Below are 26,075 nucleotides of genomic sequence, written 5' to 3' on the forward strand. Positions count from 1 at the left end.
TAGGAGGAGAAGCAAGGGGGTGAGAGGGCAAGGAGGAGGGAGAGAGAGAGGCGGGCGGGAGAGGGTGTCCCTGCCTGGTGAGCACGATTGGAGGCGGGGTCCCAGCTCTGCCCTGGAAGTCGGTGGTTTGCGCTTCCAACTCTCTGTGCCCGGGCAGCCAGACTCTGACTAATGACGTAGGCTGGGTTGATTCAGTTTTCCTGCCCATTAGGTTGAGTCATGACGGAGTTAGGAAAACTGCAAGAACGGTTTACTTAGGACAGTGTGCTTTTTATTAGAAGATGCCTCTGAAGACTTGAAAGATGAAGAGTCATGACTTTTGCCTCTTAAGATAGTGTTTTTTAAACTCCTACAGGTTTGAGACATATCAAAATAAAATGGGGGAGAAAGTTGTCCCCTGCCCACGGTGTCCCACAGTGAAGCTGGTGGTGCAGGGGTGCTCTCTCAGTGAGCTGGTCCTGGGCTGTGTCTTGGACTGTGCGTCCTGTGGCCTTTCCTGGCATACTGTGGGCTCGGTCTCTTCACGGCGTTTGTGTTCATGGTTCCTGTGAGCTACTTCATAGAACTGCAGTAACAAAACCCCCAGTGTCCTTGTACTGAGCTAGTTTGAGATGGAGTTTCTGTTACAGCAGTCCTGTGAAATAGCTCACAGAAGCCTTGGGTGACTTAGAGTCAAGATTAAATGAAATAGCATTAATACATGAGTCTTTAACAGTATTTTGGCTTTCCTTGTGGCTCAGTGGTAGAGAATCTGCCTGCCAGTTCAGGAGACGTGAATTTGATCCTTGGTTCAGGAAGATTCCCTGGAGAAGGAAGTGGCAACCCACTCTAGTATTCTTGCCTGGAAAATCCCATGGACAGAAGAGCCTGGCAGGCTGCAGTCCATAGGGTCACAAAGAGTCGGACACGACTGCAGCGACTTAGCACACAGGCGTGTGTAACTTGTACTGTAGACGCAGTTCACAGCGTGGTGCCTGATGTGGACAGCTGTGTCTTTGGCCGCCTGACACAGTCATATCTGTGATGCACACGTCCCTGTCTGCAGTCAGGAGAATCAGTATTGCAGACGGCATAGTGTGTTGCTTTCTTCCTTGTTTCTTACAATGATTGTGTTTCTGTATTCTCTTTTTAGGTGATACAGTTAATATTGGAGATGTATCCTACAAGTTGAAAAATCCTAAGAATCCAGAACTTGTGCCACAGAACTACAGTAAGAAATAATCATTTATTTATGCATTTTTCTCTTTGTATCACTTTATCTGTGAATATTTTAGTAGAATCTTTGTCCACATCTTGCTATTTCTATTCGAATTGGAATAAAATTTAGACTTAATAAAATTCACGGATCTTAGGCATTCATTTTGATTAGTTTAGACAGTTTTATAAATGTGTGTAACCACCAACATTGCTTTCATCACCCTGAATGGTCTCTTGTGCCCCTTCCCCTCAACTCTGCTCTGGAAGCCATTGCTCTCACTTCTGCTATGGCAGATTAGTTTTGCCTGTTCTTCAGCTTTCCATAAATAGAATCCTGTAGTTAAGGTATAGTTTTTATGTCTATGTGTTTGGTTTCTTTCCGTCAAGATAATAATTTTGAGATTTATCCATATTCCTGTACCTATCAGCTTGCTTTTCACTGCTGAGTAATTTTCCATGTGTAATTATATATCATCATTTATTTGTTCTCCTGTTGATGGACATTTGGATGGTTTCCATTTTTGGACTCTTATGAATAAGGTACTATGAACATTTCTGTACAAGTCTTGTGGTCACAAGTTCTCAGTTATCTTAAATAAATAACTAGGAGTTGATGTGTCATAGGGTAGATGCCTGTTTAACTTTACTCAGCACTGCCAAACAGTTCTCCAAAGCAGTTGTACTGTTTTACCCTTTGACCAGCGGCAGTGTTCCCCATCCTTGGCAACACTGGTATTTCTGGTCTTTTTGATTTTACTCATTCTACTAGGTATGAAATGGTAACTTATCATGGCTTTTGTTTTATAACAGCTTTATTGAAATGCAGTTAATAAACCACAAAATTTACCTTTTTAAAGTGTACCACTCAGTGGTTTTTAGAATATTCACAAAATTGTGCAACCGTGTCCCTATGTAAGTTGAGCACACTTTTTAAGTCCGTAAGAAACCTCACATGCATTGATAGTTACCCCTGTTTCCTCCTCCTCTTCCCCTCGCTGCCCCTCCAGCCTTTGGCAGTCATTAGTGTACTTCCTGTTTCTGTGGCTTTGCTTGTTCTGAACATTTCGTGTAGATGGGATCATCTAACATGTACTCATTGTGTTTGTTATTTCATGTCTTGTGTTTTCAGGGTGCATCCATGTTGTAGCATGGATCAGAGCTTCATCCCTTTTTGTGGCTAGATAATGTTTCATTGTGTGGATGTATCACTTTGTGTTTCTTCATTCATCAGTTCGGGAACACTATGAATAATACTGCTATGAATGTTCACGTACAAGTTTTGTATGGAATTATGTTTTCAGTTTTCTTGGGTATATACCTCGGAGTAGAATTACTAGGTGATATGATAACTCTGTGTTTAACATTTTCAGGAATTATCAAATTGTTTTCCAAAGAGGTGGTACCATTTTACCTTCCCACCCTCTATGTATGAGGATTCTAGTTTCTTCATATCTTCACCAGTACTTGTTATTGTCTTTTTTATTGTAGCCATTTTCATGAGTATGAAATGGTATTTTATTATTGTTTTGATTTGCATTTCTCTAATGACTTGCCATCATTTCTTTGCTCAAAATCACGTCAGTTCTTTTCTCAGAATTCCTTAAAGGACGCTACCACCTTGGGAACAAAGGTCAGTCCTTTGCATTTCATGATCCGGTTTCAGCCTTATCTCCTGTGGCTGTCCTTCCGCTAGTCTAGGCTCCAGTCACTGGGCCCAAGAGAATTGTTTGTTCACTCTTCAGATTCTGTCAGCAGACCATGTGCTTCTCGAGGGAGAAGAGCTCACTTTCATCCAATACACGTTTCCACTGACGCTGCCTCCTGAATGGCTCTGTGCTCTGTCCTCTCCTCTCTGTTCTGCTTTTCTTTTACTATATATATATATTTTTTTTTTGAGTTATTTTCTTCAAAAAATAGTACCCTAGTGGTAACTCTAGGTATTAAAATTAGCAGTTTAACTTAAAACAAACCTGTTCAGATTAATACTAACTTAATTTCGATAGTATACAAAAACTTTGCTCCAATATAGCTGTTCCCTTCTGCTTCCTTTGTATTGTCATACAAATTATATGTTTATATATTAAAAGTCTTGCTGCACAGTTTAAAAGGAAACGTTGCTTTATTTACTTGGCTGTATTGGGTCTTGGTTGTGCCATGTGGGCTTCTCTCTGGTTGCGGCTCTTGGACTTAGTTGCCCTCAGCATGTGGGGTCTTAGTTCCCTGACCAGGGACCAGGGTTTGAATCCACGTCCTCTTCATTGAAAGGCAGATTCTTAACCCCTGGACCACCAGGGAAGTCCCTAGTGACACAATTTTATAATTATCATTTTATGAATTTGTCTTTAAACCATATAGAAGAAGGAAGTAGCTAAACAAAAGTATATTTGTATATATTTTTATCAGTACATTTGTTTACACATGTGACCTTTACTGGAATGTTATTTGTGTGGATCTGAGTTACTGTCTAGTGTGTTTCTATTTCGGCCTGAAGGAAGGACTCCTTTTAATATTTCTTATAGGGCAGATCTGCTAGAGATGAATTCTCAGTTTTTATTTTTCTGGAAATTTCTTAATTTCACTTTTGTTGTTTGAAGACTTCTTGCCTGATAGTCTTTTCTTTCAACACTTTGACTGTGTCACCTTACTGCCTCTGGTCTCCATAGTTTCTGATGAGAAGTCAGTTATTAACTTTATCAAGGATCCCCTTCACATGACTCCTTTTTCTCTCTACTATCAAAATATTTTCTCTTTGTCTTGGTCTTTTGATAATTTGACCATGATGTGTCTAAATGAGGTCTCTTTTAGTTTGACCTATTTGATGTTTGTTGAGCTATATACACTTTACTTTCATTTATGTCACATATACTTTGTATTTTATCAACGTATATTTTAATTCTATATATGTTAAAACACTCAGATATTTATTACTGTTATTTTTGTTTAAGCAGTAATAGAATTTTACATAAAATAAATATATTGTACAAAACAAAGATAGTTTTAAAAGTTTTTAATATTTTCCATATTTTAATATTTTATGCTGCTTTTTTTTTGTTTCCTGCAGATTCGGGCATACATCTGAAACCTTTTCCCTGTAGCCAAAGAGATTCTTTTAGTATGTTTGCTAGTTATACGTTCTCTCATCTGTTTTCTGTTTTAAAATGTGTTTATTTTGCTTTCATTTTCAAAACTTTCTTTTTGGTTGAATATGGAATGCCAATTTTTTTCTTTTAGTATTTTAAAGATGTTGTTTTACTGTCTTCTGGCTTCTATTATTTCTAGTAAAAAGCCAGCTATAATTTTTGTTGTTCTCTTATTTGTAACTTGTCTGTTTTCTGATCCATACTTAAGATTCTTTTTAATTTTTCACCAGAAGTTTTACTTGATGTACCAAGGTACAGTTTTACTTTGAATTTACCTTACTTGAATTTCTTTAAGCTTCTTAAATATGGGTTAACATATGGGAAATTCTTGGCCATAATTAATTGATTCTTTTTTCTGTTTCATATGGTCAGTGTTCATATCATCTGATGATTCATTCATTTCAGTTAATGTAATTCGTTTCTACCATGTCCATGGGGTTTTCCTTTTTATTTTTCATCTCTTATGCTTGAATACATGGATGGGAAAGAGTTGGTGGGTAAGTGCAGATTTTCTCTGTTGCTGGGACTTCTCAGTAGATTAAACTGTCTTGCCAACCCATGTGTGGCCATTATAGGTTTGTCAAAAACTAAACTTGTTTACCCTGACGCATCTATGGCAGATTCTTCTTCCTCTTGCCATTCTACCAGGGATGAAAGTTAACTGTGGGTCTTTTATCTCCTTGAAAGGGCTCATTACTTTCTATCATTTAGTTCATTTAGGTTCCTTTATATCCTTAGCTGTGGGATGCATTTTGAGAAACTTATTTTTGTAGATTAACTGGTTTGTTCTGGTTGTTATTGTTGGAAGTTAAATTCTCTTGCAATTCTTCATCTTAAGTAGGAGTCAAGAATATTTATTTTTAATGTTAATTATTTAATGGTTATGCCTAATCATATTATTTTCATAGACAGGTTTTCTTTTCTGTTGGAGAGACTAATGATATAATTCTTTAATAAGCTGTTATACTTGTCTAGAGAAAAATTAACAAAATAGATCTATAACACCTTACATGACACAGGTACATGATAAATGAAAAGAAAAAAACCCATTCATTTTTCCCAATTTCTGGGTCTTTTCCTATTATAAATGTAGCTAACTTTTTGTGATAAACTTCAGATGTGAAGAATAATATCTGCTCTTGTGGACAATAAGAAAAGTACTATGGATTTAGAATTCGATAAGGAGACAACTACTTAGTGGGGGAAACTTATGTTTAAAATTTTGTCTGTACTACTTTCTAGCTTATGAATTTCTTTTCTTTCTCTTTCTTTCTTCCTCCCTTCCTCTGTTCTCCCTCCCTCCTTTCCTCCTTCTTTTCTTCTTTTTCTTTTAGATGTGTCCATTTTCATACTCATTTAACTGCTCTGAGTCTCCTTGATATATATATTTATATATATATATATGATCATTTCAGTCTCACAGATGTTATAAAGATTAAATCAAATAGCATATGTGAAACTATACAGTAATGCCTAGCACATAATGCTAAATACGTGTGAGTTTCTGACACAACCACTTCTGTAGTCTCCAGATTCTTGTTAGTTTTCATTTTCCATTATCCCATGCCTATGACTCTAGTGAGTATGACGATAACTAAGGTCTGCTCTGTTTCTGCTTAAGAGATATGCTAAAAACAGTTTCATCTTTTTTCAGTCTTAGCCCTAAAAATGAATCTGAAATACATTTCATCTAGATTTGATTCAGAATTTGCCTTCAGTTAGATTGTTTGTAGGATCACAAATGGTGGTAAGCTCTTCAAATTTCAATTTAAAAAGATCGAACTTAACATGTGTACAGTGTGGAAAGAATGTTGCCCTTTTAAGTCTCACCTAGACTTGAAGCGTGGTCATTGCCGGACAGCTCTCAACAGAGGATAGTGCTGTCCATCCCTTCTTTATTTATTGACTCATTTTTGGCTGCACTGTATCTTCATTGCCTTGCACAGGCTTCTTGTTGCAGTGGCTTCTCTTGTTGCGGAGCATCGGCAGCCTTTGGTCGTTGCAGCACGTGGGCTCAGTAGGTGCGGCTGGCAGGCTCTAGAGCAGGGACTCAGTAGTGACTGTGGCGCCCGGGCTCAGTTGCTCCACGGCAGCAGGATCTTCCCGGACCAGGGGTTGAACCTGTGTCCCCTGCGTTGTCACGTGGATTCTTATCCATTACACCCCCAGGGAAGTTCTGCCTTTTCTTCTTATAACAACAAAGATGCCACAGTCCCCTGGCTGGGGTCTGGTGACGAACTCTGTTGTAATCAAAGTACTTATCCATTTTGAGGATCTTCTTATTGAGAGAATTAATAAGATTATCTGTACTAGCTTTAGGAACTCAAGGGATCCTAGCAATAATATCAGTGTTTAAAACTTATAAGCCTATTCTTTGAAAGTATTCTCATATTTTGCAAATAACTGAAGGACTGGCTCAGACCGAGTCCCAAAGTGTGAAAGGTATCTGTTTCTAAATATAGCAAAACTCCCATAAATTGTCACCAAAATCCCCCAGAAAAGCAAAGAAAAGCCCTCCACAGTTTATGGCTTACATCCTTTCAGTTTTTATTATTGTTTGTATGCATCTGTTACGTAATCAAAAGTTTTCATTTCTTTTGTGTTTTGTTACTAGTAGCTTATCCTTTGAAATTTTTCAGAGAGTTTATACTGTAAGCAATTGGGTGGTCTGTGCCTGCCATCCATTCATCATTGTTTCTACCATATATCAAGCATATGTTTTACCTAGTGGTAAATTGCTGCATTGCTCTATTAGTCTTAGGAGAAACTGCCATTTATATGAGAAAGACGGTTGGAAGTTTGGCTATCTTGAAATAGGAAAAGTGGCCAAGCTAATTTGACCACACTCTCATGCATTCACATAGGCATTTTGCTGTTGCTCCATATTGTTTAGACAGATATTTTGTATTGTATAATATAACATGTTTCTGTGCATCTATTTACTGTATTGTGTTCAAATATTGTATTCTTTGAACTCTTTCTTCCTCTCTCAGGGACTATTTCCAGAATGGGAAAATTACAGTTCTTTGGTTTCATTCTTACTATAACATGACTGATAAGTGATTATGGGTTTTGATTATGAGAGGACTTTGATGGATTTTTTTTTCCTCTGGAGTTATTTTAAAAAATATGTTAAAGTACTTTGGAGATGATGTTTTGATGAAGTTTGGTACTTCATCGAAGTACCAAAAGGTACTAAAGGTACCAAAAAGTATCACTTTCCTTCTTGTATTTATGCTTCATTTTAGCTTTTTGCCTTTTGGGTATTCAGTATTTTGAAATGAAACATAAAATGATAGACTTTTGTTCAGGAGAGGAACTTTAGCAGTTATTATCCTCTCTGGAACTCATTTCATAGCCAGGAAAGTAGGACCTGAAAGAGATAAGACTAATTAATTAGTAGCAAAACCCAGATTTCCATACTTCCATTTGATTTTTCTTTTAGTCTGCCAGAGGGTCTCTGGCTGCTTTCTTTAGAGTAAGTCCTGGGATGCTAGAAAACTCTTCTGGAATTTAGAAGTGTGAAGGATTGTAGAAAAATATTGAAATAGTTGAAGAATGGTATCAACTATCTTAACATTATTTTTCAGAGCATTGAAAATCACTGTTGTATTCTAGTAATGAAGAAATAAAAGTCACAGTATTGAACTATGATCCCTGATATTATTATTTAACATCTATTTGATGGAATGGTAGAAATATTGCTAATTGGCAGAAACTGTAGTCTGGAAATATTCTTAAGTGAAAGTCTAAAATTCAGTTAAAAACCACACAAAAGCAATATTATCTTGTCAAAATAAAATTTCTTAATTCATTGACCATTTGATTGAAGTAATGAATGCTTAATATTTTGTAGTCAAGGTCAACTTCTCATTTGAACTGTTATCTGCTTTCACAGCACTGGACACAGCAATACATCTTTTTAGCCCAGTGCCTGGCACATAATAGACATAGCAGTTGGACTGTTCTTTAGTTTTTTTATTATCTAGGTCTTATCACCTCCTGCCTTGACCATTATAACTTCCACTTGTCATCTTAGTCCCTAGTCTCTCACCTGCAAGTGTTAAAGTGGATAATTGAAGCCTTTCTGGCCTTTCTGTATGAAAACCAAATCTCAAGGCTTGGCTGAAATTGGCAGCTGTTGAAAAGGGGTTTCTTCATGTATTTGAGCTTGAAGTTAAACTATATTGTATCAAAGCTAGTATTTCTTCCAGGATTTGGCTTATGAAGTGGTGCTCCAGGGTAGCAGGTTTTCAATAGATAACTTTAAACCTGACCTCAGTTATATTTCTGCTTCCTTACATAATCTTGTTGCAGTCAGTGAACCAATTATATGTGAGGTCACTTGAGGTTTACTGGACACACTGAACTCTTATCTAAGCAATTAGGCCCATAAAGATTTACTGCAAGAAATACAATATTGTGCTTTTAAAATAGTGAGTTTGGGCCTCATTAACAGGATAAGATTTTTTAGTGTCTGTGTGGGGAAACCTTTGTCTTTAGTTTGTAAGTATTTTAAGAGGTTTGAGAAATTCACCAATGTTCTAGAATAGCATGGGAAACCTATGTCACCTTTGTGTCAGGATAGATAGTGCATTAAATTGAAGCTACTTGTCAGTTTTAATGACTTAGTAACAGAGGTTACTCGAAAGCCTCCAGGGAAGTGTTACCTAAGATTCCCTGACTTAATAATCAGTGCTTGAGAAGCAGTCTGAGAACCTAAGCTTCCAATCCTTATGACTTGCCTTATTTTTACTACTGTCCTAATTGCTTCTTGTTACATGAGCATTTACTTTGGGAAAAGGATTTCGTTTGAGACTTCTTTAGATATATTCTTAAGAATAGCGCTCTCAAAAAGATGAGCCCCCTCAACTTTTAAAGCTCTTAAACATTCCCTGAAGTCTCCTCTGGAGTCTCCACGTCAGTCTTTATTTGGTGCCTAATTTTTCTCTAATCTTCTTTGTCCCAAGTACCATACCGATGATGACTTAAAATTTTTTGATGTGTTTTATTGCTTTTATTTTCTAGCTAATGACTGTTCTTTTGCTTTCTGCAGCTCTCATTGCAGATGTACAAGAGCTAGGTAATATGTTAAATAGGCTTCTTTGGATCTATATGGCAGTTTAGTTGCCATTAATGACATTGTTTAAATGAATTCAAGTAGTAAACACCTAACTTAAAGATTATGTTTTTAATGCAAATATATATGATAGAAGCTTAATACCCTTAATATATATCATGATGAGAAAATTCATATGATCCGATAGGAAACAGTCAAAGGATTTAAAGCAGCTCGCTATCGGACAGGAAATCCAGATGGCCAATAAGTATATGTACATATGTTCTAACCCTGCTTAATAGTTAGAGAGATGTAAATTATACAATAAGATAGTAATATTCATGCATCATTTGGGCCCAAACTGAAAAGTATTATAATGTCCAGAACCTACAGGGTTGCAGGGAAATGGCATTTCATATATTGCTATGGAAGTGTGATTTCATTTGACTTCTTTGGAATGTAATATGGTAGTTGATATTAAAATAAAATGTCTTCTTCATGTAACAGTTTCTCTATTAGGTTCTATCCACCAAGGGAAAAATCAGCACATAAAAAGGATGTTTGTACACAACATATATTGCAGCATTTTATTGTTTTTGATAGTGACAAAACTAAAAGCAATCTGACTATATCAATAGAGGAATGATTGCTAAATTATTATATAGATATTTTATGGAAGTTTCCACAGCTATTAAGAAAGAATAAATTAGATTTATTTTTGGGAACCTAGAGGGTATCCATGTGATACTGTTAAGCAAAAATTGAAGCCTTCAGAAGAGTACATAAAGTTTGATACAGTTTTTGTTCTTGTATTTAAAAAAAAAAACAACTTGAAATACTCTTTTCAGGTGTATTACATATTTTCCTGTGTAAAAAGAAAAGCGTGGAAGGCCACAGTCCAGGCTCTTTGATTTTTTTCTGTGGCATTGGGTTGGAGTGGGGTTGGAAATGGAAGGTGTCATTGAATATTTCTTTTACATTTTTGGATTTTTTTCTTTGTTACAATAAGCATATATTAGATTTTATTTTTAAAAAGCTAATAAACCCTCATGTTTAAAGTGAAGCTTTATTACATTGAAGAATACATCTATCATAGGTGCTTTTTCTGTCATCTAACTCATAAAAATATAAACTTTATGCTTTATGTTGAAAGAATTTGACTCATTTGACAGGACCTAAGAATTCTTGGTTCTTCTGAGTTGCATTCATAACTAAAGGTCATTCCTTAATCTCATTTTATGTTTTTGGTGGTTGTCTTGTTTTGAATATGACTAGTTACATTAAGACCAAAGATGTCCTTTATAAATTATCACAATTTCAGTTCAGTTCAGTTCAGTCGCTTAGTTGTGTCCGACTCTGCGACCCCATGAACCACAGCACGCCAGGCCTCCCTGTCCATCACCAACTCCCAGAGTTCACTCAAACTCATGTCCATCAAGTTGGTGATGCCATCCAGCCATCTCATTCTCTGTCGTCCCCGTCTCCTCCTACCCCCAATCCCTCCTAGCATCAGACTCTTTTCCAGTGAGTAACAACACCTTATAGATAAGCATTTCAAGAGGGTGAATTGCAAATTGAATTTAAGGTATTAAATTGTGCCCTGTTGATTAGTCAGAATATTCTAATGTATGTCACCCATGCTATTGCTACTTTCTCTTGTCTGTAGCAGTTCTCTACTTCTACTATGGCTCTGATTAGTTTGCAGTATGGTTTTTCAAAAGAAATATAATTTTTTGTTCCTATTACAAAAATAAAACATCAGTACACAAAACTTCAGTTTCAGTTCAGTCACTCAGTCGTATCTGACTCTCTGCGACCCCATGAATCACAGCACGCCAGGCCTCCCTGTCCATCACCAACTCCCGGAGTTCACTCAAACTCATGTCTATTGAGTCGGTGATGCCATCCAGCCATCTCATCCTCTGTCGTCCCCTTCTCCTCCTGCCCCCAAATCCTTCCCAGCATCAGGGTCTTTTCCAATGAGTCAGCTCTTTGCATGAGGTAGCCAAAGTATTGGAGTTTAATCCTCAGCCTCAGTCCTTCCAGTGAACACCCAGGACTGGTCTCTTTGAGGATGGACTGGTTGGATCTCCTTGTAGTCCAAGGGACTCTCAAGAGTCTTCTCCAGCACCACAGTTCAAAAGCAACACAAAACTTGGAAAACACTAAAAAAAAAAAGTTCAAATCATCCATAAGCCTAATTATAAATACTGTTGGTAGTGCTAGTGGTAAAGAACCCACCTGGCAGTGTAGGAGATGTCAGGGATGTGGGTTCATAGCTAGGTCAGGAAGATCCCATAGAGGAGGGCATGGTAACCCACTCTAGTTCTCTTACATAGAGAATCCTATGGGCAGAGGAGCTTGGCGGGTTCATAGGTTGCAAAGAGTCGGACACAACTGAAGCAACTTAGCATGAACACATAATGTCCCCTGGTTCCTCCATTTTCTGGGAATTCCTCATCAACTTTGTAGATTTAGTTTGATATTTTAGAATTTTATATAAATATAATAATACCACAGATATTCTGGTTTTGTCTAGCTTCTATCACTCAGCATAATTATTTTGAGATTCTTCCATGTTAGTCTGTTCCTTTTTATTGCCAAGTAGTATTCCATTATATAAAATAATTACTTTACAATTTGTTTATCCATTCATCTGTTGATGGATATCATATCATTGTTATCATTCTGAGGCTCTTAAAATAAAGCTGCTATGAACATTTATGCTGGGAAAGATTGAAGGCAGGAGAAGAGGACAACAGAGGACACGATGGTTTGATGGCATCACCAATGAACATGAGTTTGAGCAAGCTCCAGGAGATGCTGAAGGACAGGAAATCCTGGCATGCGGCAGTCCATGGGGTCACAAAGAGTTAGACACAACTGAGCGACTGAACAACAACTCTGTGTGAACATAATGTTTTCTTTTTCCTTGTGCAAATACCTGGGAGTGAAATTCTAACTGGAGGCTGGAAATCTGAGGTCAGGGTGCCAATATGGTCAGGTTCTATGAGGACCCCTCCTACTGACTTCTTGACATGGCAGAGAAAGTGGAGACACAGAGCAGGCTCTTACATCTTTGTTTAGAAGAAGACTAATCACATTTACGAGGGCTCCACCTTTATGACCAAATGGCCGGCTGAAGTTCCCACCTCTAATACTCTCATACTGGTGGTTAGTTCAGTTCAGATCAGTCACTCAGTCGTGTCCTACACTAGCACCACCTGGGAAGCCCATATTTCAGTCATTGAGTTCAGTCAGTTCAGTCGCTCAGTCGTGTCCGACTCTTTGTGACCCCATGGACTGCAGCATGCCGGGACTCCCTGTCCATCACCAACTCCTGGAGCCTACTCAAACTCATGTCCATTGAGTCAGTGATGCCATCCAACCGTCTCATCCTCTGCCATCCCCTTCTCCTGCCCTCAATCTTTCCCAGCATCGGGGTCTTTTCAAATGAGTCAGTTCTTCACATCAGGCGGCCACAGTATTGGAGTTTCAGCTTCAGCATCAGTCCTTCCAGTGAATATTCAGGACTGATTTCCTTTAGGATGGACTGGTTGGATCTCCTTGCAGTCCAAGGGACTCTCAAGAGTCTTCTCCAACACCACAGGTCAAAAGCATCAATTCTTCAGTGCTCAGCTTTCTGTATAGTCCAACTCTCATTTCCATACATGACTACTGGAAAAACCATAGCTTTGACTAGATGGACCTTTATTAGCAAAGTAACATCTCTGCTTTTTAATATGCTATCTAGATTGGTCATAGCTTTTCTTCCAAGGAGCAAGCAAGTGTCTTTTAATTTCACGGCTGCAGTCACCATATGCAGTGATTTTGGAGCCCCCCAAAATAAAGTCTGTCACTGTTTCCATTGTTTCCCCGTCTATTTGCCGTGAAGTGATAGGACCAGATGCAATGATTTTCGTTTTTTGAATTTTGAGTTTTAAGCCAACTTTTTCACTCTCCTCTTTCACTTTCATCAAGAGACTCTTTAGTTCCTCTTTGATTTCTGCCATAACAGTCATATCATCTGCATATCTGATGTTATTGATATTTCTCCTGGCAATCGTGATTCCAGCTTGTGCTTCATCTAGCCCAGAATTTCACGTGATGTACTCTGTTTATAAGTTAAATAAGCAAGGTGACAATATACAACTTTTACGTACTCCTTTCTCGATTTGGAACCAGTCTGTCTTTCCATGTCCGGTTCTAACTGTTGCTTCTTGACCTGAATACAGATTTCTCAGGAGGCAGGTAAGGTGGTCTGGTATTCCCATCTCTAAGAATTTTTCACAGTTTATTGTGATCCACACAGACAAAGGCTTTGGTGTAGTCAGTGAAGCAGAAGTAGTTGTTTTTCTGGAACTCTCTTGCTTTTTCAGTGATTCAGCAGATGTTAGCAATTTGATCTCTGGTTCCTCTGCCTTTTCTAATTCCAGCTTGAACATCTGGAAGTTCATGGTTCACGTACTGTTGAAGCCTGGCTTGGAGAATTTTGAGCATTACTTTGCTAGCATGTGAGATGAGTGCAATTGTGCGGTAGTTTGAGCATTCTTTGGCATTGCCTTTCTTAGGGATTAGAGTGAAAACTGACCTTTTCCAGTCCTGTGGCCACTGCTGAGTTTTCCAAATTTGCTGGCATATTGAGTGCAGCACTTTCACAGCATCATCTTTGAGGATTTGCAATAGCTCAACTGGAATTCCATCACCTCCACTAACTTTGTTTGTAGTGATGCTTCCTAAGGCCCACTTGACTTCACATTCCAGGGTGTCTGGCTCTAGGTGAGTGATCATACCATCGTGGTTATCTGGGTCATGAAGATCTTTTTTGTATAGATCTTCTGTGTATTCTTGTCACCTGTACTTAATATCTTCTCCTTCTGTTAGGTCCCTACCATTTCTGTCCTTTATTGAGCCCATCTTTGCATGAAATGTTCCCTTGGTATCCCTAATTTTATTGAAGAGATCTCTAGTCTTTCCCATTCTTTTGCTTTCCTCTATTTCTTTGCATTGATCACTGAGGAATGCTTTCTTATTTCTCCTTACTATTCTTTGTAACTCCCCGTTCAAATGGGTATATCTTTCCTTTTCTTCTTTGCCTTTAGCTTCTTTTCTCTTCTCAGCTATTTGTAAGGCCTCCCCAGACAGCCATTTTGCCTTTTTGCATTTCTTTTTCTTGGGGATGGTTTTGATCACCACCTTCTGTACAGTGTCACAAACCTCCGTCCATAGTTCTTCAGGCACTCTATCAGATCTAATCCCTTGAATCTGTTTGTCGCTTCCACTGTATAATCATAAAGGATTTGATTTAGGTCATACCTGAATGGTCTCATTGTTTTCCCTACGTTCTTCAATTCAAGTCTGAATTTGACAATAAGGAGTTCATGATCTGATCCCCAGTCAGCTCCTGGTCTTGTTTTTGCCGACTATAGAGCTTCTCTATCTTTGGCTGCAAAGAATATAATCAGTCTGGTTTTGGTATTGACCATCTGGTGATGTCCTTGTGTAGAGTGTTCTCTTGTGCTGTTGGAAAAGGGTGTTTGCCATGACCAGTGTGTTCTCTTGGCAAACTCTCTTAGCCTCTGCCCTGCTTCATTTTGTACTCCAAGGCCAAATTTCCCTGTTAAGATTTCATGACCGACAGTTAAGATTTCAACATATGACTTTCGGAGGCACACAAATATTCAGTCCGTAACTGTGGTGGATTTTATCAATAGGTCTTTGTCAGATTTTGGTATTCTGGTAATGCTAGTCTCATGGAATGAGTTGGGAAGTGTTTCCTCCTCTTCCTGTGTGTCTCTATGCAAATACAAGAAAATATGCATAATTAGTTTTACTCTAACACCTTTACACACAAATTTGTACAGCTTGAGGGACTTTCCTAGCGGTCCCATGGTTAAAATTTTGTCTCCGGTCTGCGTTTGATCCCTGGTCCGGGGGAGCTGAGAGCCTATGTGCCTTGTAAGGCAAAAAACCCAAAACATCAAAAATTTAAAAAAAAGCAATATTGTAACAAATTCAATAGAAACTTTAAATATGGTCCACATAAACAAATCTTAAAGAAAGTACAGCTCAATATTTATTATATACGTATATGCTCTGATTTATTTAATGTGTACTGATATATTTTTCCAATTTTAAGAAAAACTGAATCCCTTCTCTATGCTCAGTGGTACACTGGACGGTATCATACTTCTCATCTAATTTGGATTGCAGCTATCTTTATTGGGTCAGACCCATCAGCCCACTTTATAGATGAGTGGCTTGTATAAACTGAGGCTCTATATATATGCCTTTGTTTCCTTTGATGCCTTAGAAGGATCTTATTGTGTTTATCTTTGTGTTCTTGGTGCTAAAGTATATAGGTGGATGATTTAGCTCACAGGGTAAATAATGAAGACTTTGGTTCTAAACACGTGTCATGTATGTCTCTTGCCTCCCCTTGTTCGCCCTTGATGTCCATTATATCCTGGTACAGAGTGATACACGGTAGAAATGTCACAGTTCAATAAATGAACATGCTCTTGGTTCTTTTGAATTCTCTCGTTGTGAGGTGGTAATGCATGCAGGGGTGTGTGATAAGCCTGGGTTCAGATTCTTCCTGAGCAATATGAAATGCTTTGGGAAAGTAACTCACACATGCTGCACTAGCTCGGTGGATCCCTTTCTCTTTTATTTTTGTCAGCGTGGGTCTGTGAGTTCAGAAGGTAAATTTGAGTGTGAATGCAGAAGCTTATACGTGGCTCCCAGTCCATACCATGCGGGCTGCTGTCTGGGACGCATGCCAGGTAGCAGACCGTGCAGGTGGGAGTGGGCCTTTGACATCCTCACACCTGGTCTCCCCGGCTGAGGGGCTGCACAAGGCACTCTCCCTGTAGTCCTCTCGATCCCCGTGCTCAGAAGTGCTACTGCCTCCCTTTTGACGATAAGGAAATGGAGGCCCAGGAGATTCAGAATACTTGTCCAAGGACACTGAGAGAGGACAGCATGAGAAATCACTGTGAGCTCTGTGTGGCTTCAAAGGCTGTTTCTTTCCGTTATAGTATGTTGACCCTTGGGATACTAAGTGACCGTCACCATTTGTGAGGGGTTTTATTAAAACTAAATTTGAACTCTGATGTTGTTTTCTGAAATTTTAATTTTAATCTTCACATATATGGCAAATTTGAGTCCGTGAAGGCAGAAAGTTAGGAACCAGATGTTTTAATTTTACATAGATAAAGAAATCACAGAATATAGAATCAAGCTCTCTGGCATTACTCTGACTTCATCATTCTGTGGATTCTTGAAAGGAGGCGTCCTGTGCTTGGAAACACTGGATTCGGGAATTTGTCTCATGTACCAGGCAGTGTTTATATTAGGTTATGGATGGTAGTTTGTTTTGCAGATGTTCATAATGTACAATCTTATATCTTGTTTTATTTCTGGAACACTTTCAAGTATGACTCATGTATTGTCGAGGCCATCCTAAAAATACAGCTAGTTTCAAGCATTAATGTAAAATACACCACAGATACCACACAGCGCTACCTAATGCATTTTCTCGGTAGTTTAATGTGACTTCCTGAAAAATTAACCGTTTTCTTTGACAAAATACGCTGTACTAAAATATGAATAAGTGAAAATGGATTTTTTTTTTGAGAAGTGAGTTCTCTGACAACATAATATTAAAAACAAAATGAATTTGAAATTTTAATAAAAGGAGGTATTATTGGTATCACCAAGACCCAAGAAATAGAATTAGTGTCCATAAAAGTAAGTCCACTAAATTTGATGGAGCCTTGTGAGGTTCATTTCTGTGATTATATGATTGTGTGCTCAGTTGTGTCCGACTCTTTGTGACCCCGTGGGCTGTAGCCTGCCGGGCTCTTCTGTCTAGGGGGTTTCCCAGGTAAGAATACTGGATTGGGTTGCCACTTCTTCCTCCAGGGAATCTTCCTGACCCAGGGATCGAAACTGAGTCTCTTGCATCTCCTGCATTGGCAAGTAGGTTCTTTTCAGCTGTACCACCTGGGTGAGATTCATACTTGGAGGGGAAATCTTGGTCCTGAAGATAGAGCCTGTGTCAAACAGGTAGCTAGTGGGAAGCTGGTGTGTAGCACAGGGAGCCCCGCTCGGTGCTCTGTGACGACCTGGAGGGTTGGGATGCGGGGCTGGGAGGGAGGCTCAGGAGGGAGGGGAGATATACACAGTGTATACACAGAGCAGATTCACTTTGCTGTACAGCAGAAATGTAATGGGACATTGTAAAGCATTATACTCCAGTAATAAAGTTAAAAAAAAAAAAAGATTTTGGAGGAGCAGTAGGACATAATGGCTGGAGTACAAGTTTGGACTCAAACAATTTAGGTCTAAATCTTGGTTTAGGCATTTATCAACTGTAGACAAATAATACCACTGTAAGGACTTTGAGTTTTCTTATTCATAAGATGAGAATAGTGAATATTTAATAAATACGTGTACTACTACTGGATACTCTTTAAGTGCCTAATTTAATGCTCATAATCGCCTTATAAGTAAGTTCATTTCTCATATCCACTATACAGATGTAAAAACAGCACAGAGAATTTGAATAACTGATCAAAATTGCACTATAAACAGCAGGTTGGAATTGAACAGTTTGGCTCTAGCCCTTATCCTTACATGCGGTCATCTGCTGTATTCTAGAGTTGTTGTGTGATCTGAGAGTATGAGAAATCATTCATGTTTTTCCCCAGCACAGGACAAGAATGCGATAAATTATGGCTATCATTATTACTATTATTTTTGCTGTTTTTCAGTTGCTAAGTTGTGTCTGACACTTCACGACCCCATGGACTGCAGCATGCCAGGTTCCCCTGTCCTTCGCTATCTCCTGGAGTTTGCTTAAATTCATGTCCAGTGAGTTGGTGATGCTGTCTAACCATCTCATCCTCTGTTGTCCCCTTCTCCTCCTGCCTTCAATCTTTCTCAGCATGATGGTCTTTTCCAATGAGTTGCCTCTTCGCATCAGGTGGCCAAAGTATTGTAGCTTCAGAATCAGTCTTTCCAGTGAATATTCAGGGTTGATTTTCTTTAAGATTGACGGGTTTGATCTCCTTGCTGTCCAAGGATCTCTCAAGAGTCTTCTCCAGCACCATAATTTGGAAGTATCAATTCCTTGGCATGTAGCCTTCTCTGTGGTCCAGCTCTGACATCTGTACATGACTACTAGAGAAATCATAACTTTGAGTATATGGTCCTTTGTTGGCAAAGTGATTCTCTACTTTTTAACATGCTGTCTAGATTTGTCATAGCTTTCCTTCCAAAGAGTAAGCATCTTTTAATTTCATGGCTGCAGTCACCATCCACAGTGATTTTGGAGCCCAAGAAGAGAAAATTTGTTGCTGCTAACAGATCTTCATCTTCTATTTGCCATGAAATGATGGAATTGGATGCCATGATCTTAGTTTTTTTAGTGTTGAGCTTCAAGCCAGTTTTTTCACTCTCCTCTTTCACCCTCATCAAGCAGCTCTTTACTATACTAAAGTAAGACAAAAGAAGGGAAGAGGTCTTTGTGACTGTATAGCACAGACTACAAGGCCAGCCAGAGGGTTCCGGAGGTGCTTATTCATATGAAGAAACCTCTGTAGAGTTGACATGTAAATGGCAGACTCTTTCAGATGCTCTGGAACACGTGGAGATGGGGCAGTACTGCTGCTGGTTGACAGCCGGTGTTGAGTGTTAAGGACAAGGGAGGGGATGAGTGAGAACTATAGGTATGCCTCTGGCCGGTGATTCTTCTCTTCACACAAGGCTCATGCTGCGTGGAAGACACTCTCATGAACATACTCAGAGTGTGAAAGGGAAAGTCAGTTGCTCAGTCATGTTCAACTCTTTGTGACCCCACGGACTGTAGCCCGCCAGGCTCCCGTGTCCGTGGAATTCTCCAGGCAAGAATACTGGAGTGGGTCGCCATTTCCTTCTCCAGGGGATCTTCCCAACCCAGGGATCGAACCTGGGTCTCCTACATTGGAGGCAGATTCTTTACCATCTGAGCCACCAGAAAGCCCCAAACCTACTCAAAGCTCTATACACTTGCTAGGATGTGGTTCTAAATAACTTCATCTCCATGCCTTTCTCTTCCCACTTAAGAAGATATATTGGTGTACACATTGCTCTGTTGTTATAACTGATTCTTCTTCAGTTTGCTAAGAAAATGATAAATTATTCCTAAACTTCAGTACTTGTTGATACTGACAACTTACAGGGGGAGAAACCTCTCACTGGATTAGAAAATGAAGCCTTTGATTAAAAAAAAAGTCTTGAAAATAAATGAGTTCTAAGATCATGGCATTGAAAATGGAGTGGAACGATATTGAGACTCTGTCATTATGAATAGTTATAAATAGTTATAAATAATAAAAGGTGGGAGGAAGTTGAAGAGACCAACCTGGCTTTCCCTCACAGAACTTTGGAAATTTCATATTTTAAATAGACAAGTCCAGGTAATGGAAGGTCAGGCACATTGCCAAAGGTGAATACACACACAGAAGCCGCGTAAAACCATAAGAACAGTGTGGAGAAGGCCCGAGGCCAGAGTAAACTGAGGTTTGGAAAAATGTAAAGAAAACCCCCAAAGCGTTTAAGTTTTTAATTACATGTTTAATACCAAAGTAAGGAAGGGTAGTAGATCTGCAGCACAGAGAACTTTGTGTCATTTTACTGAGAAATGAGAGCTTCTTAGCTCTTATTTTGTTTCATCCTTAAATAGCAGGCATATGGACCTGTCTTGCAATAAGAAAAAGCATACCGTATATTATAATGATTTAAGCCTGTAGTAGGAAAGAGCAATAGTGTACATCTGACAGCTAAGAGTAAGATGCAGGTGAATTGCTTCCTAGCTTGCTGAGCTCCTTGAGAGATTCTCAGAAGTGCAGGTCTTAGGGCAATATTTTGCAATGTGTTTTTCATTATTATACACTTAAGGACATTTTGCCCTGATTGTCTCTTCCAATTCTGTGAAATTTTAATACACAAGTATATTATAATAATATCTGTTAATGCAGAGCATCCCATAGTGGGTAACAGGCTATGGTATCGGGTTGGCCAAAAAGTTGGTTCGGGTTTTTCCATACGATGGTACGGAAAACCTGAATTAGCTTTTTGGCCAACCTAATAATATCAACAGTTAAGAACTGTTCTCATGTCCTCCTCCAGGTTAGCCAAGTGTTGCCCCCATGCATGGTGTAGAGGCTTCATAGAGGGTAGGAGGGAAGCCAAGCACCTCCACTTGGGTGATGAATCTCCGGATTTTCACACCTTAGAAGCACTTGCTTTGTGGAAATTGTAAATTGCTTTAGCGTGGCCTCAGTATGTGATACACCAAGCAGTCTGCCCAATACCTTTCCTTAATCTTCCCACCATGATTAAGAAAATCAGAAATTTATCTTTTTTTCCCCTAATGATTAAATATTAACTTTTTGGTGGAGAGTAGGGGCAATCATCTGGAGAAGGAAATGGCAACCCACTCCAGTGTTCTTGCCTGGAGAATCCCAGGGACAGGGGAGCCTGGTGGGCTGCCTTCTATGGGGTCGCACAGAGTCAGACATGACTGAAGTGATATAGCAGCAGCAGCAGGGGCAATCATCCTAGCAAGATTATGCTGTTGGTGGGGGACGTGGAGGGAAACACAGCTTTAGTCCTAGGCAAATGTTCTTAGTTTGATTTTTGAATTCTTTCATGACCTTCCTGGATGACTAAACAAAGTTTAACGAGTATAGGAATATTCAACACATACAAAAGACTATGTTTTTTATATGCATACACAGATGCTGGGCTGTGCTTAATTGCCTATTTCTGTCTGACTCTTTGTGACCCCCAGGGACTATAGCCCGCTAGGCTTCTCTCCATGGATTTCCTAGGCAAGAATACTGGAGTGGTTTGCCATTTCCTTCTCAGGGGATCTTCCCATCCCAGGGATCGAACCTGCGTCTCTTGTGCCTCCTGCATTGGCAGGTGGATTCTTTACTGCTGTGCCACCTGGGAAGCCCATACACTCATACATATACGTATACACACATCCATATGTTTATATATATATGTACATATCTGTATTGTGTGTGTTTATGTACAAAGTGCAACTTAATAGTAAAACAAACACTGTACCCACATCTAATTTAAGAACTAGAATATTATAATTATCTTTGAAGTTATCCACAAGAATCTCTCTGATTCCTTTCCAGATATTCTGAATTTATCATTCTCTGGCTTTTTTGCTTTTTCAAGCACTGTTTTATCACATATGCATGTGTTTGTAACAAATTCAATTTACTAGTTTTTTGAGCTTTACCAAGGTAGTGGGGCTTCCATGGTGGCTCCGCGGTAAAGAATCTGCCTGCAGTAGGGGGAACTGCAGGAAAAGCAGGTTCAGTCACTGGGTCAGGAAGATCCCCTGGAGGAGGACATTGCAAACTCCCTCCAGTATTCTTGCCTGGAGAATCCCATGAAAAGAGGAGCCTGAAGGGCTGCAGTCCATAGGGTCGCAAACAGTTGGACATGACTGAAGTGATTTAGCATGCACTCATCAAGATAGTGATATTAATCATTAATAAATGATTTAGTTTGTGACAGTTTTTTTCTCTTTTAAGAGTTAAACATGTTGGAAGTAATGGGGGTTCATTCTGTTATTTTTTTCGTCATATAATATTCCTCTGTGTGCTTTTTATCCATCTCCTGCTGCTGCTGCTGCTAAGTCACTTCAGTCGTGTCCGACTCTGTGTGACCCCATAGATGGAAGCCCACCAGGTTCCCCCGTCCCTGGGATTCTCCAGGCAAGAACACTGGAGTGGGTTGCCATTTCCTTCTCCAATGTGTGAAAGTGAAAAGTGAAAGTGAAGTCGCTCAGTCATGTCCGACCCCTAGCGACCCCATGGACTTGCAGCCTACCAGGCTCCTCCATCCATGGGATTTTCCAGGCAAGAGTACTATCTTCAGTTTTATTTTGAGCCACACTGCTATGAGTATTCCATATTGTGTCTTGATATGTAAGGGGGAGAGTTTTTCTTGAATTCCTAGGAGAACACCTGTTCAGTAACTGGGTGACGTATAAGTGAATAAATACAAATGAATTGTATTAATACAGACATTTAAAAAATGTTTAGTCAAAAAATGAGTGTGTTGATGGATAATTTAATAATAGACTTAGGGACTTCCTTTGTAACTCAGAAGGTAAGGAATCCACCTATAATGCAGGAGATCTGGAGTTGATTCCTGGGTCAGGAAGATCCCCTAGAGAAGGGCATGGCAACCCACACCAGTATTCTTGCCTGGTGAATCCCATAGACAGAGGAGCCTGGTGGGCTGTAGTCCATGGGGTCGCAAAGAGTCATACATGGCTGAGTGACTAACACTTTCACTTTTTACCGGGGACTTCCCTACCAGCCCAGTGGTTAAGATTCAGCATTCCCAATGCAGGGTGCACAGGTTGAGTCCCTGGTTGGGGAACTAAGATCCCCAAATGCCATGTGCCCCAAAATTAAATATATATATATACACTTAGTAGACTTAGAAGGATGTTATACAGAAGAGTCTTCTATTCCCAGAAGAGTTGGTGTTGAATAGATGTAAATTTTAAAGGAGTTATTTAAATCTACATCAGACATCCTAACTGTAAAGTGTGAGAGATCTCACAATCCAGTGCCAGCGTAACTCATAGTTTAAAATTTTTTTCAAGGTTATGATACTCATAAATGGTCTGAGATGATTTGGTCCTATCCCCTTTCAGAACAAAAGAGTTGGGCTGTAATATTGTGACAAAGTAATGGTAGTAGTTGTTCATATCACCCTTGAAAAACACTTTTGTTCCTTTAGTAACACAGATACCTGTTCAAGCATTCTTATAAGCTTTTTTTCTCGGCCTTACCGTGTGGCTTGTGGGATCTTATTTTCCCAACTAGTGGTCTGAGCCAGATCCATGGCAGTGAAAACCCAAGCCTTAACCTCTGGACCCCCCCAGGGAATTCCCATTTCTTATTAGCTTTTAAGTGTGGGATTATGTGACTCTTTATGATGTAATAAACCCTATTTTAACATTAGATAATAATGGTTTTATTGTAAAACAGTGTGGAAATTCAGCATATGTGGTGTGAATTTGTATATGTGTGTGTGTATATGTGCATATATATATATATATATATATGTGTACATTGTATACACATTTTTAACTTAATATACTGTCTGCATTGGTTGCTTGGAGGTTTATGTTCTATGTAGTAGTCTGATTTGCATTTCATTTTACCTTTTTTTCTACTTTAAAGTCTCAGACTCTCTGGCTCAATCAGTAATTCAACACCTGAGATGGATAATGCAGAAGGATCTTTTGGGGCAAGACGTCTTTCTAATAGGACCTCCTGGGCCTCTTCGACGCTCTATTGCTATGCAGTACCTGGTAAGCAATGAATTCTTGTGGATTCCTGAGGGTCTTAACTTTGATAAACTGTTTTGTGAAATAAATTAAGAATTTACAGAAATCTCAGGTTTAGTCCTTCCTTTAAAAATGTTGACATTGAGGGGTGATTTGTTTATAAAGCATTTGGAATAAATTATTCGGGACGTCAATGTACGTTTGCCTTTCATAGCTTTAGCAAATATTTGCTCCAAGTAGAAAACCCTCCACTTCTAGTCGGAAAGAGATCCATCTAAATTCAAGCAATGAGTAGTTGCAAACAGTATCAGCAACTCTGAGATTAGAAAACAAAGTGTAGTTTTATTCTTCTCAAGAAACATTCTTTTATCTTTGGTCCACATTTTGAAAAGCCAAATAATTCTTCTGACTTGTGATGTTACAGGGTCTCTTCAGGGAGCCTAAGGATTACTGCATCTCTCTTATGTGTTATGTGCACTCTTTTTTTTCTTTAAATAGATGAGAAAACAAGTTCACAGAGATTAGAAAACTCACTCAGGCTTTATCCAGCAAGTCAATGATGGAGCTAGACTTCAGATCTCATATTGCTTTTCCTTTCTGATACAATATCCTCTTAAATGTTTGCAGTTCTCTGAGTTGAGTTGAAATATTCAAATATTCAAATCTCAACTGAAAAAAAATTTTTTTCAGGACTTTTTTCTACTACTTTGCCAGCGTTAATAGGCATTGCTATAATGATTGAAGGATGAACCCTCTCAGATGAAGTTGGTCTGTTCTAAAGATAATTTTTAGGATGAAGAGAAAAACCTTACTTAAAGCTTCCTTTTGTTATTTGATATTAAATCATCGATTTCTAGTTTATTGAAATATACTTCATGTACTCTCTTATTTTAGTGGTGAGTTTGTCTTTCAAAGTTATGTAGGGCTGTAATGATGAAAATACCATGAACAGAACCTAACTCTCTTTAGTTCATAAATTTCATATCCCTTATTTGTTCCCTAGAATCAGTCTGTGAGGTACAGTGTGTCATTGTATTATTATCCTCACTTTATTAATACAGAATGCAAAAGTGTATTTGTCTTGTCTAAGAATGCAGAGTCAGCCACCGAGATTTCCAGGTCTAGAACCTCTTTAGTTTTAAATTGTGCACTCTACCTGGCTTATTTCAAAGGCAACAATATCTCACTTTGATTTTGTTTCTGACAAGTCTTTGAAGCTTGTTAGAAATGTGGAGTAGCCAGGCTAGGAGAGTATAGGAATCCTGTTGGCTGAAAAACGCAGTTTAAGTTTATAAGTATAAACCTTGTATCTTAAAAAAACAGCCACCACCAAACTTTCACTTGTCAGAGCTGAGTCAGCTTCAGGATTTGGAAATACATGTAAGAAAACTTACTAGCCTAAGCTGCCTTGCGAACTTTATAGTGGGTACTATTGCCAGTATATATGAAGACCCTATGTGTAGTAATAGCCAGCGTGGTGGTGGTGTTCAATCGCTCAGTTGTGTCCAACTTTTCAACCCCATGGACTGCAGCACGCCAAGCTTCCTTGTCCTTCACCATCTCCTGGAGCTCACTCAAACTCATGTCCATCGAGTCAGTGATGCCATCTAACCATCTCATCCTCCGTTGTCCCCTTCTCCTCCTGCCTTCAATCATTTGCCATCCTCAGGTCTTTTCTAAAGCCTTTGACTGTGTGGATCACAAAAAACTGGAAAATTCTTGGAGAGATGGGAATACCAGATCACCTTACCTGCCTCCTGTGAAACCTGGATGCAGGTCAAGAAGCAACAGTTGGAACTGGATATGTGTAGATGACATCTGTAAAGGCAGAAATCTGGGGGCAAACCTGTTGAATCAATGAGAAAGTAAACAGAAATAACTGAACACTTGTGTTTATTTCGAGTTTAAAATGAGTCCACAGGCCTTTGCCGCCGCCCCCATCTGCTGCTCCAGGTGCGGTTTGTGAGCGTGTTGGTGCTGCTTCTGTGGGGCAGCAGCTGAGGAGACCCTGGTCTTGTCTTGGCTGACGAAAAGTCCCAGGAAACTGTCAGGACTGAGGAGAACAACCTTGGTGTGATGATACAGTTTAATAGTAAGAGGCATACGGCGTTTGGTCGACCACTGTGAACGTCAGGGATTTCCAGCGAGGGAGATCACAGTCAGTCGTCAGTGAAACCACAGGAAGGCGCTGCAAGGTGTTCCAGAAGCCAGAAGGACAACCTGCTACTTTACTCCAGAACTGTGCTCTCACCGGCAGTTCATTTAGAGAAACATTTGGTATCAGCACAGCCTTACCACT

At 39.2% G+C, this 26,075-nt stretch overlaps 1 protein-coding gene across 1 annotated transcript in view; it reads left to right on the plus strand.

Annotated features, from left to right (window-relative positions):
• The window catches only part of VWA8 (von Willebrand factor A domain containing 8), a 399,072-nt gene that overhangs the window by 20,959 nt on the left and 352,038 nt on the right, over nt 1–26,075 (plus strand). The window contains exons 2-3 of the mRNA XM_055426030.2: nt 1,133–1,210; nt 23,670–23,800. Of these exons, the coding sequence (XP_055282005.1) occupies nt 1,133–1,210; nt 23,670–23,800 (209 nt within the window). The remainder of the gene's footprint in view (nt 1–1,132; nt 1,211–23,669; nt 23,801–26,075) is intronic.

Source organism: Moschus berezovskii, chromosome 13 (genome assembly GCF_049115385.1).
Source record: "Moschus berezovskii isolate FMDL1 chromosome 13, NW_MosBer_1.0, whole genome shotgun sequence".
Taxonomy (NCBI): domain Eukaryota; kingdom Metazoa; phylum Chordata; class Mammalia; order Artiodactyla; family Moschidae; genus Moschus; species Moschus berezovskii.